Raw genomic sequence first — 13,125 nt, forward strand, 5'->3', positions numbered from 1 at the left:
TTTCTGGTTCTCTTTGGCATGATTAGCAACCATCATTGGTAACCTCCTTTCAAATAAATTCACCTTAGTTAACACATATCCTCTAATAGTTGTGGGGCACATATGATATTATTTTTTGAAGCCAATCTTGGCTGATTCATTTAAGATAACTCAGTGAAACATCCAAAGAATCAGAAAGAAAATCAGGACAAACAGACCATGTGTGTACCCTTTGGGTTTTTAAACCATACTTGGCTAGGAAATGCCCAGCATTGTTGGCACTCCTTGGAATGTAGCACACTGAAAACAGGTTGAAGGAGCTGAGAATGGCTCTGCAATCGGCAATTACATGTTGGATTTGCCACGGAGGAGAAATGGTATTCTCCAACAGAGCCTGAATTACGTTCTCTGCGTCTCCTTCATTTACAACTGAAGTGATGTCCAACTCTAGGCAGAACTTCAAGTCTCCAAGAAGACTGGTGCGCAGACACTGCTCTGACCTGGTCTATTCATAGGATAGGGTGAGCGTGAGAGTTCACTTGTGATCTGTTGCTCCTTTGTTGTAAATTCAGACACATCAGATTTATTGCGTTTAAAATAACAAATATATATATATATATATATATATATATATATATATATATATATATATATATATATATATATATATATATGTCTGTAATAGAACAAACGTAGAGGACCTGAGGTGATATCCTGGACTGGTTGCTTCAACAGGTGTCCGAGGTCTTTAGGTGTCTGGGTACATGTAAATGTTACCTTTATATAAGTGGGGTCACTCGTTTCCTGAGGTGTAGGGTTGCAAGTCGGGTCGGGTTAAATCGGGTTGAGGCCAATCCTAGCCCAACCCTAAGTTATAAACCCTTAACTCTAACCTTAACTAAATTCCTTCAACCCTAATCCTAACCCAACCCAACCCAATCCAACCTTCTTCCCATTCCTTAAAATCTTATAAAACTATTTAATTTCAAATCTTAACTAACTTTTCACTACGTATATTAATCCTATGTTTTATTAGTATTTGTTTATTGATATTTTTTATCAATTCTTTTAATACAAAATTGAAAAAATAAGTGTATGAAATGACTATACTTTACTATGAGTTATGACTTATGATATATCTTTTATAGACATCAAACATTAGAGAGGAGATGAAGAATAAAATATTTAAAGAACATAAAATATATTATTAAGGTTTTAATCTTTTCATTAAGGACCAAGTGAATTGATTATCTTAAAAGAAAGACATTATAGTATATAGTGAGGGCTATACAACTATTATATATATAAAAAAATCAATGTATAATATAATTTATAACATATATTTATATATAACATATATTATAGAGTCAGGTTCAAATTGGATCGAATTGTTGAAGAGGTCAAACCTAACCGAACCCAAAATAAAATCAAATTCATGAATCTCAACCCTAATTTTAACTCGAACATCAACCCAACCCAACCCATTGGGCTAGGCCGGCCCAAGTTGCAGCCTTACTGAGATAAATGACCCAAGACATGGCTGAGATCTCGGGACAATTGTTGTGGTATTTACACGTCTGACGTACATGGTGCAACTCCGGGCCTCACTTTCTGGTTAACCACGTGAGGCTGTATGGCGCCATGTGGTTCTCCTATTGGCTCCACTTGTCCTCCCTTGGCTTAGTGCGTTTTTGGCCGGATTGCATTATTGTGGATGGCACTAAGGTGGCCGAGTCTCTGAAAGGAGATGAGGTCATTCAGGGGCTGTTCGAACTGAGATGCTGAATTGGGTGTTGGATTCTGGGAGTTCGTTGATAGTCTTATTATGTTTGCATGGGGCCCACATGTCAATGTATGGAACACTTGCGTGCTTATTTGTGATTACTTTCAAACCGGTTAGATTAAAAATAGTGTATATTTGCATTCTAGTCGTCAAATTAGAATATAGGTTAAAGTAAAACATATAGAGACTATTATTATTACGAAAGGGGAGAGCGAAAGACCTTGAGAACTGCGTCTGCTTAAAGAAAGAAAGAGAGGGACGAGGATGAAGTGTGGGCGGTGGTTGTCCGCTATGTTCACTATTCGTTGATATATAACACCATTTGCCCGAAGAAAAGAAGAAAGAAGTGCAAACTGTGATTATCGCTATCTGCATTATCAATACAATATCGTTTGTTTAGATCTTTCTCATCTTTCTAAATTTTTCTTATTTCATAAATCATATTAGTTTCATTTGTGTATTTTAAATTTCAAATCCTAGATCGATGTATTATCTCTCATCTACTCTTGAATCGATTTTCAATCTCTTCACGACTTGCAATTTTTTCCATGTTACAACATAGGAAGAATCACAAAAAATTCAAAATCAAAATGAAAAAAAAAAAACAAAAAATTCAAAATCAAAATGAAAAAAAAACAAAAAATCTAATTAATTTTAGCCATTGAACATAATCAAATAATATAATGAGATATGAAAGTTCTTTTTTGATTTTTGATTTTTGATTTATATTTTAAAATAAATAAATAATTTAGAAATAATTTGAAAACAACTCGAGAACCATTAGCCAAACCGAATAGTTTAATGATTAAACTATTGAGATCAGTGGTTCTTGACAATTTTGACAATTTTTTGTAAAATAGCGGTTCAAGGTCAAAATGAAACTACTGACATGACTGTTTCCTGAATCAAACGGCTCGACCGTCTGATCCGGTTTGATCTTCAAAACAGTGGCACGAATGTGCTATTGATGTAGGATGTTTAGCGGGCCACGTCTTTAAGTTATAGATTGAATAGTTGTGGGCCTTGTGGCCCATGTCTTTATGACTCGGGTGGGCCGGTGGGACACTGGGGCGTTATCATTGGTTCGACAGCCTGCTGAACAGCGATTGCGTTCAGCTAATCCGGTATCGTTACGGATAGCTGGCGCCTGGCGTGCTCATTCTTGAGCTTGATTGGTTGGGTAATGGCTGTTGTACAGTTGTACCCGCCTTCGTTTGTAGTGTATATTACTACTACGTAGGGTCCCGTTCACGATGTGTATCAGCGTATTACCGCAAGACCGCTAAGGCGCTGACCATCGACCACTCACACGCAATGACGCAAATACGCAATACAGTAAATTTCCATTGAGAAATAAAAGATTCTCAGATTCGCGGTACCTCATACCTGCGAGCTGCGAAAGGAAGGCTGCATGTTCCAGAAGTAGCGCTCTATAGAAGACAGACGTCTCCACCGCACATATCAGTTGTCAGCCATCCCTGTCGTAGGCCGTTGCCAGTAGCCACCTCCAAATCAAGGAGAAGAAAGAAGGGAGAGGGAGGACTAAAGCACCTACGAGCATCGAGAAACTGAAAACATTCTCTTGCTTGTTTTCCTCCTCTTCTTTTCATTCTATTTTTAGCACCTCTTGAAACATTCCTGTTTGTAGAAAAGCCCTAATGGGAGAAAAACAGAAGTCTCAACAGAATCGGAAGACGACGATTCCACCGTATATGAAGGCAGTATCCGGTTCCATCGGAGGGATCGTTGAGGCTTGTTGTCTTCAACCCATCGACGTTATTAAGACGAGGTTGCAGCTCGACAGGTCTGGAACTTACAAGGGAATTTTTCACTGTGGCTCTACGGTATCGAGGACCGAAAGCGTGCGGGCTCTCTGGAAGGGATTGACCCCATTCGCCACCCATCTCACCCTCAAGTATGCTCTTCGAATGGGCTCCAATGCCGTACTTCAGGCGGCGTTCAAGGACTCGGAGACCGGAAAGCTCAGCAATCAAGGAAGGATGATTGCTGGATTCGGAGCCGGCGTTCTCGAAGCGCTTGTTATCGTTACACCATTTGAGGTTAGTGTAGCGTGTATTGGTACCATCTGTTGCCACCTAACTAGCTTAGTTCTTGCTGGAAGTTGTATCTTTATTTTTTCCTTAAATAAATTTCTACAACGAGCTCCGTTCTCACTAACTGACATCCGAACCTTTCTTAATCTTGTTGCTTGATGCTTCTGGGGTGTATTTGAGTTGTATAAGTTTCTTTCATTGTATTCTTTGTTATTTTTTCATGCTTTTCGTAGTTGGGGAATTGCGTTCTTCTGAGTAAACCTTGTTGAATTGGGGACTTTGTTTAACTTTTAAACTGTCACACTGTATGGGCCTTGTCCATGTTGAAAGTTTGAATTATATATTTATTGTACAATTTAAGGCAAACTAGGCAATGTCGGGAAAAATAGTATCGTCACTGTCGCACCCCAGTCTTTTATTGTTGATGTGGAATTCATTGGCTTAGAGTTTCTCGGTTGATTGGTTGATATTGTTTAAATTATCCAGGTAAAGTGGATCCACTAGTTCAAAGCCCCTAACAACTATTCCAAAATCCTTACTCGGCAGTAATTTTTTTTTTTTTTTGATAAAATTTCATAAAAGGGGTAAAAGAAATGGTGATAAGAAATCTCTGAGAAGTTCTCAAATTACAAAATGAATCACCCTGCCCTAAAGAGACATTCAAAGAACATTCCCACCAAATATAATCTTACATCCCCCCAAACTAAATCAATTCACCATTACACTGAGACTCCCCTCATTCTTTGTACAATCAAAGAGAACAATGCACAAAGGTGACCCCTAAAGCCATGACTATGACAAGCCACAGCTTCCAATAAATGCAACAAACACTTATGCATATTAATCTTCTAAAAGAGACAATAGACAGAAACCATAACATCTTATATCTTGGCTCAAGTCTTCCATAACAGTACCAAACAATTGCCTCAAAACTTCTCCAGATTCTACCTCCCCCTTCATCAATTTGTGATTTGAAATCTCAATTGAATTTTCAACAATGACCTTTCCTATTCCTCTCCCCCCTCCCCCCTAATTTCATGACCTTTTATTGCATTTCCTTAACCACCTAAGAAAAACAAGCCCAAACTTTTCCCACTTGATTTTTTCTGTCATCAGCTTTCTCATTCTCAATACCTATCCTTTTATCATGATTACCTACTTATCCAAAAAAAAAGAAAAGAAAAACATGATTACCTACTTCATCCGGCAGAATAACATTGTCCAAGTCACCTCAGTCTTATTCTATCTTTCCAATTGATTCCGAACAACCTTTAATGTTCTTCAACAAATTAATGAAACATTGTCTCATTTATGAACATCCTTCATCTACCCCTTCAGCCCTTCCCCATTTGGACCAGAGATGATCTTTCCATCCAAAAAATGAACTATTCAAACACAATCTGCTGGTCAGAAAACTGTCCTGCTTTACAAACATGATTCTTGATCTCTTGGTCAAATCACACATAAACTACTCTTTAGTCTAGAGAAAACCTTTGTAACATGTACCAGGGTTTTTTATCTTTTATTTGATTACAAATGCTAGCATACTTCTTCATAGAAAAATCTTGGTCATTCCTTTTTGCAGCGTTACCATTAATAAGGTCCGCTTCATTATCCACAGAAATCTTCTTAATACCGACCAAATCCTCGCTTAATTTCCCAATGACAACCTCAGACCAATCTTCTTTTCTGCTTTTCTAATCCCAAGCTAGGCAACCAGGGAGTGCCTAGATGCTGAGATGCCTATGCATTGCCTACAAGATGGTTTTTGAAAATAAAATAAACCTCAAATCTTAGGCTAAATTCCTATTTTGCATGTTAACCAGCAATCATCAAACTAACAATTAGCAATAGTACTCATAATAATACCTGGCTGTGGTGTGGAGGGTTGTTCTGTTCATGTGTTTTGGGCAATTTGGAATGAGAGAAATGCTAGGTTATTCAAAAACAAAGCTCAAGTGGAAGAATTGGTTATGAAGATACAAGGGATGGAGCTTTCTTGGTTGGGAGTTCAGAAGCTATGTAGGAGAATACCTTATTTGTCTTTTTTACAGGGAGATACGCTTTTTTTCTAAACCCATACTTCACCTAATTCAACCAAAAATTAAAACTCATCAAAATAACTACAAATTTTGTATCGAAGCATATAACATCACCATATTCATATCAAGAATTCCTTTTCAATATATTAATTTTAATATTTCAAACATAACAAATATCACAAGAAGAAGAACTAAATGAATTGATTGGAGCAACGAATAATGCTTCATTAGACTATGAATCCTACTTCATTCAAAAGTTGAACAGAATTATATATCTCAGGGTTCAACCAAGAGGATGAATCATGCATACAGAAACAAATTCATACTTTCGCTGTTATAAAGGATGAAATATATATTTCATGGATCACGTCTGTGCTACCACATCCCACAAGCAATATTGCCAAGGAAAAGATTCAGTTGTTTAAGTTGGCATTATTGATGGGGAATCTTTAACTAGATGGAAGAAAGGAGGGCAGATGGTTATTTGTTAACAGTCATCCATTTCAGGTTTGAATACAAGTGCAAAGTAAGCAACAAGCACATTATAATGTGATAAGAATATAGATAGTATGCAACATCACCCCAAGAACAAAAGTATATATATATATATATATATATATGAAATAATATAAATGATTTGATTTAATGGTGCCTATATTAATTGTGTAAACCACCTTATATAAATTATAAAAAAATAAAATATTAAGTGCCTACTTTGTTGCCTGGGCATGATTTGATTTAATTTTTTTCTTTATATATTTTCAAATTCTGAATTATGTAATGAATTTTTCCTAATTTAGTCAAGTTTTTTTTTTTTCCTGCACTTATTCTATTTAATATTGTTTACATACTTTGGAGCTGGTGAAGGCTGTATAGATATTTTTTAATGCTTATAATTAAGCCATTACACTGATAGCTAATCCAATAAAAAATTACACTGATAATTAAATTGAAATTCCACTTTCTCCATGCCTCTGACTTCTCTTGTATTTTTTAGAAGTCTTAGAAGAATCTCCTTAGCATATATAATTTAATATTCTCTTATTTTAATTTTTAGTTCCGTGTACAGCCTGAAAGCTTTAATTTTTTACTTATTATTTTCTTTCTTTTTTATTTTTTTGTGGGATTATCTTGGTTAAGATATAAGGGTTCTTAATAGCGTTACAATGTTAAATGCACAGCACCTAATCCTAGTTTTTAAACAAAACTTTAGTGCTTATTCTTCACAAATTTGAAGTTGATATTATCTTTAATCCAGATTTCTACAAATTGTACAAGGCTTATGTCTTCAGGTTCCACTCGAGGCAGGGCTTAAGAAAATGCCTCAAAGCCTTGAAGTTTATGGCTGAAAGTATAAAACAAATTGCTCACACTTGGAGATGCCTTTTATGTGTGGTGTTCGTATATTTGTGCTTATATCCAGGTTTAAGCTTCATGCGTCAAGGCTTACACCCATGCATAGTTTCTTGCCTCATGCGTCCATGCTTTTATTATTATTTTTTGATTATTCTCCATGCTTTTAAACTTTGGTTTAACCTTTTTCTTTTCTTTTTGTTCCTTTTTTATCGCAACCATTTTTTTGTTGAGAATGGTAAGGTAAAATTTCATTACTATCAGCTAAAAACAGCCCCAAAAACATGTAAAATCTCTGTATTTCTCAATACATTGAGAGACTGTGCAGCATACACAGTCCTGTGGGGTCTCGGAGCTCGGGGGGGGGGGGTTAGAAATGGTGCTTGTGGGCCTTTGTTTTGCTGATTGTCTTTAGTCTTGTGTTGTTGGTTGTAAGCTCGTTTTAATGTCTTATCTTTCTAGGGTGATCTGTTGCTGATTGTCTTTAGTCTTGTGTCGTTGGTTGTAAGCTTATTTTTCTTTTAATGAATTTCTCTTTATCTTAAAAAACAATTCTCCAACTGCTGGGACAATAGAGGAATAGGTGATCTGTTATCTCTTGTGAGACATTTTCCCAAAGCTGATAAAAGTAATTTTGCATCCATTAGAAGAAGTGATTTGTTACAACTTACAAGTTGGAGGGGGATAAAAGAACTAGGGGCACACTGAAAAGGACTTGGATGGAAGTAGAAAGAAATGAATTACATGCCCATAATTTGACAATAATAGATATGGCACTGAACAGAATGGAATGGTGAAACAGGACTCGTGTAGCTGACCCCATATTGTTGGGGAACGTAATATTGCTTATCTGGTTTAGTCTACTCACAAGGGATTGGACCAATAACCTTCAAGCTGCATCCCATCACCAAACCGACTTGTTTTGGTTGCCCAGAATCAGCTGCTGTCCCTGAAGGAATTAAGCAAAGCAATTACCTCCTCAACTTTCCAATCATTGAGGCTTCAACGAAATCTTTTGGTTTGCACCCATACTAGGTTATCCCTTCGTAAACCTGATATACCCATCTTTCTTTTATTGGAAACAGCGACTTCATTAAAGAACTTTCAAAGTACAATTGTCAACCTCTAGTATAGGGTGTTGAATCAAAACACAAGTTGAATAACAGCACTGCCGAAAACATAATCTCCCTAACAGTCCCTTGTTTTGCTAAGATATAACATATCTAATTTATCTATTGAAACTGCAAACAATGTGGGAAAGGTGTCTGGCAAGGAATTTTTCTCATTCCAGTTGTTCTACCAGAAATAAACTCACACTTCAACTTTAAAGGCCAACCCTTCAACAAACAAGTTATAAACTTCTCTATTCCCTTCCATGCTGAACAGCCATAGAGTACAATAGCTGTTCTGGGTTCCCAAGCCTCTTAACCTGATCTAAGCTTTGCTTCCACTAATTGACTCCACCAGCTTTCTGGTTATACACTATACCACCAATACTAGGCAAATTGAGCTCTGTTCACTAGCTGAATTCTCCTTATTACGCAAACCTCCGTATGCTTTGAGGGAGCAAGCTTTTGTCCAATTGATCAAATTGAAATTTCTCTCCTTTGAACCACTCCAAATGACATTCCTTTTGAGTTCTTTCTTTTCTGTTGGCTACTTTTAATGGGGTCACGTAGTCTAGTTGCAAGTGGAATGCAAAACATTATCTACCTCTATGAAAGATATTATACTTTCTTGGTTCCCATTTAAGGAAGAAGATTAGAAACTCCTAAGTTCCTTTGTGACCTTTTTACTTGCATAAGAAATATGATAATCTATTTTGGATTAAAACTCAATTGTTTTTCTTTCATATGGTTTTGTAAGTCTGCAATTTGGTCACTGGAATAAATAACAAGATTTTAAATTTTCTTCTCTCTCATCTTTCCTGCTCTCTCTTCTTTCTTCATTAATCTCTTGCAAATCTCCATGATAATCAGTCTGACATATTTAGAAAAAAAATGCATATTTAGTATTTCCCGTTTCTTTTTGGCTTGTATTGCATCATCATGGTATTGGATTAGTTCTCTTGCTTCTCTAACCAGAAAGCCAGAAACCTATGTGTCTGAGGTACCTCTTCTGCTGACCTTAGCCAGTTGATAACTACTAGGCAATTCCCTACGACAAGTATATTTGTCCAGTCAGTTATTAAGGAAAGTTTGAAGCTTAAACTTAAGCTATCAGTTCTGCTTTTAAGGGATTTCCAGAACCAATTTGCACTGGGCATAGTTGTCAAGGCAACGCCTAGGCAATCACCAAGCAGTTTTCTATAGCGTGTTATAACAAACTTTTATATTCTTAATTTTTTGAGGTTATAATTATAAAATAGACATTTTTAAACTAAAATATTCATTTTGTGTGTTTATATACTAATTTATTTTTGTTATTTTCTTATTTGTTAGGGTTTAATCAACACAAACATTGCTAAATGCTGTATTGAACCCTCAAAGACTTCAAAACCTGTACCATAAGTAAGAAAGAACATAAAATGTTGTCCAGCCAACACATTTTCTTCTTTTTCTCTACTAATTTTGTGTTTTTGTATACTAATTTCTTCTTCTTCTTCTTCTTCCACCTTTTCTTTTCTTCTTTTCCTATAACAGAAATAAGGGTTCAGCCCTATAATTTTCGATTTTTCTTTTTTTTTTCCTTCTTTTTCTTATGAATATGTTGGAATATATTGATTTTCTATACTTTAACATGAAGTTTATACTTTTCTTATGAAAATTATGGATTTTTTTAAGGAAATATGATTATGGAACCTAGGGAACTACCCTAGGATACATGTTTTTACTTAAAAAAAATCCATCGCCTAGGCGCCCCCTGTTGCCTAGCCTCGCCTTGGCGCCTTGAAAACTATGGCACTGGGAAGCTTAGTAAAATGTTTCCCTGCTGTATCTAACAATCTCCTTTTCTCCAAAAGGCTGAACTTCCAAGGTAGCTTGCAGTGCAATCATTAAAATCTAATAGCCCCATTGAGTTCTGCTTGAACCAATACCCAATAAATGATACTTTCTGTGATGAGGTCAATTAGGGTCTCAATAGGACCGGATTTGGTCCAATCCGGTCTGGTCCAATATGAGTCCATTATAGATGAACCAGGTCCAATCCAATTCAATGAATGCTTTGGACCATTTTGAACCAATTCAATTCAATGTCCGGACCATCCGATCTGTTCAAATTGGTTTTAATTTAGATTGGTTCCAATGCAAACCTGGTTCTTTGACACTTGTATTCTTATGTTCTATCAATGGACCGGATCACTGGATATTGGTTCAATCTGACCCAATCCAATATAAATCCATTATGTATGGACCAGGTCCAATCCAATCCAATAAATACTTTGGACCATTAAGTATGGGCAGGTCCAATTCAATGTCTTATTGATCTGTCTGATCCATCCAAATTGATTTTGATTTGGATGGGGTCCAACCCAAAACCAGTCCATTGACACCCCTAAGGTCAATGAATATGTTCTTTGCTCCTTATTCTAAAAAGTGCTTTTAGAAAGGTTAGAAATCGGGTTTTACATGTCCGAACCAGGTTTGGTGCCTGGTTGAATTTAAAAATTTTTTCTAACCCAACCCAAGAACCAATTTCTCAGTGATTTTGAAATATGAAATTTCGAGATCGATCTTGCACTGAACTGGACCATATTTGAAACCCAAATTAAAACTAATAATACCTAATATGGAGACCATAGTGTGTAGCTCCTAGAGTGGTAGTTTACATCCAATATCAGCCCCAAAATCAGCCTTCAATTGAAGATGGTGTAGTGTACGTGAAGCCGACTCAGCAACACTATTTCAACAAAACTGGTTCCAAACTTGCTTGGATTATGTGGGTATGTGAACCTGATATCCTTTGATGTTTTTCTTGAAAAAACACAGTAGAGAACTGATGGAAATCAGTCCCTATCACAGCTGGGTCAAATTAGGGTTTCTGGAAGGCAAGGGAGAAGAGAAGAGAGCAAGAGGTTGGAGAGAACTAGTGAATTTGCCCCTCCCCTCTTAGTCCCTTATATAGAGCACTCTCCTAATCTAATTAGGAGTTGATCCAAATCCAATTTAGATTAGGACTTTATCTTTAATTGACAAGCATTATCTTCTTAAGAGAATGGGTGCTCCATACTATCCATGCCCATTTTCAACCCAAATCACATGACAACATAAACTATCATGTGATATCTTAACTAGCCATATTAGCAATGGGCCTTATGTCCATTTTCTTTAATAGTTCATGTCCCAAGGTGTTGCATGGCCACTTTGGGCCTGAACATTGTATGGCTTAGGACCCACAAAGGTCTCACACAAGTCCATAAGGGTTTGGCCCTACCTTTTGAAGAGGTTAGGCCGAATTCTCTCACCCTGTGACCCAAGGATAATGGACTTATGTAAGATAAAACCTATCAGGTAATCAGCACTACAATTGTCTCTTACACCTAACTTCTTTGCCCATAATCATCAAAACACTGCCCACAGGGAATGGCCTCTTCCCTGACTGCAAAATGCAGTCTGACACTCTCTGCTTGGATGGATCCTAGGATTAAAACCTTTTGCAAACATTTTTCATAAAATAGTAATATAGCAGTTAAATACATTTTGCAAATTAGACTTCAAATACAGTTGAAATCTACTGTTGGTAGTTTAGGTTTCCATCAAAGAGAGTGTAAACCCTGATATTCACTTTGTTTGACAAAGGGGTCGATCCTATAACTATGATCACCCACTTAAGTAATTTCCTAAACTACCCCAACATACCCAAATATTTGACCCTTGATGGATCTCACTAGTTGGCATTATCAAAGACAACTCGGTCCAAAATCTAGTGCAGAATCATAATCAAGTCTGGGGTTAAGTGCAACTTTCCAGTTTTTCCCATCTATCTCCAAGGTCCAGGGCATAACTAGAAATTGGTCTGGGTTCAACGTTTCTTCTAAACACCCATTGGTTGTGCTTGGGGTCTAACCCTAGCAACTGAGACAAGTTGCTCCACCAGTTTGGTCACATACTAGTGTCAGTCTTGTCAAGATAAATTCCCCAAGTCTATCCAATGGCTGAGAACATTCTAAACTAACATGAATCTCATAAGTGTCTTGTTTAAGGAGTAATTCATAAAAACACACCAATAAGAACATGAAACAATAATGTACTTTATTCATTTACTGTCTAACAGTGCTAGTGTCCCTCTCACCTCATAAGCTCCACAAATAACTGTTTTATGCTCTTCCACAAAACTTATGCCTTTTAGTGTGAAATTTGGTCAACTGGTCAAAAAGTAACTCAGATATATTTGATGGTGGCATCTGAGATGCCTCAAAAAGGAGAATAAAGTGGTTCCATGCATAAGATGCAAACTGGCAAAGCGAGAGGAGGTGATTTGTTCTCTTCTCACTCTTGAAACAGAAAAATGCAAAGATGTGGGGACAAACATCAGGTCTTCCGCCTTCGTTAGAGAATCTCACAACTGTTGATAATCTTGATCCTCAAATGCTGCTCCCGTGCAACGAGCTTTATCTTTGGGGGAGAGGGGCCTCCAAACAGCTTTAACCGGAAAATGATGGAACCATGTAATAATTTCATAAAGTGTTTCAGAAAAGGAAGTATTAGAAAGAACCACTAGGGTTTGGAGACTGAATTCTATTTCTAATCCAGATGGATGGAGAAAAACCAATTTTAATTATTCTAAAAGGTCCATGACTTCTGTGGTTTCAGAATACCTCAGCCCCCATCTAAGACCTAAATTCTTGGGGACACTTGTTGGTCATTAGTGAAGGAAACCATCTCAGAAATGGTTTTATTTTTATTGGTGGACAAAGCAAATGTTCTAGGATAGGCTTGGCTCAGAGATGAGTTTTCCCCATCAAGATCTTCCC

At 36.8% G+C, this 13,125-nt stretch overlaps 1 protein-coding gene and 1 long non-coding RNA gene across 9 annotated transcripts in view; one reads left to right on the forward strand and one right to left on the reverse strand.

The window, feature by feature from the left end:
- Positions 1-3,297, reverse strand: LOC148868496 (uncharacterized). Its single transcript, XR_016107384.1, has 2 exons — positions 3,149-3,297; positions 1-479 (listed from the first exon to the last, which is right to left on the reverse strand). It is a non-coding gene; the product is annotated as an uncharacterized LOC148868496 (long non-coding RNA).
- The window catches only part of MSFC1 (Mitochondrial substrate carrier family protein), a 25,699-nt gene continuing 15,596 nt past the window's right edge, over positions 3,023-13,125 (forward strand). For 7 of the 8 annotated variants that reach the window (XR_016107379.1, XR_016107380.1, XR_016107382.1 and 4 more), the window contains exon 1: positions 3,031-3,822. Coding sequence is in view for 3 of the 8 variants with exons in the window: in XM_088970521.1 (XP_088826647.1) it covers positions 3,421-3,822 (402 nt within the window). In the remaining 5 variants the exon portion in view is untranslated. Of the gene's footprint in view, positions 3,823-13,125 lie in introns of all 8 variants that reach the window. The other variant, XM_088970519.1, reaches the window with a different exon arrangement.

The sequence above is a fragment of the Nelumbo lutea genome, chromosome 2 (genome assembly GCF_056320005.1).
Source record: "Nelumbo lutea isolate HS-2025 chromosome 2, American lotus-T2T, whole genome shotgun sequence".
NCBI lineage: Eukaryota > Viridiplantae > Streptophyta > Magnoliopsida > Proteales > Nelumbonaceae > Nelumbo > Nelumbo lutea.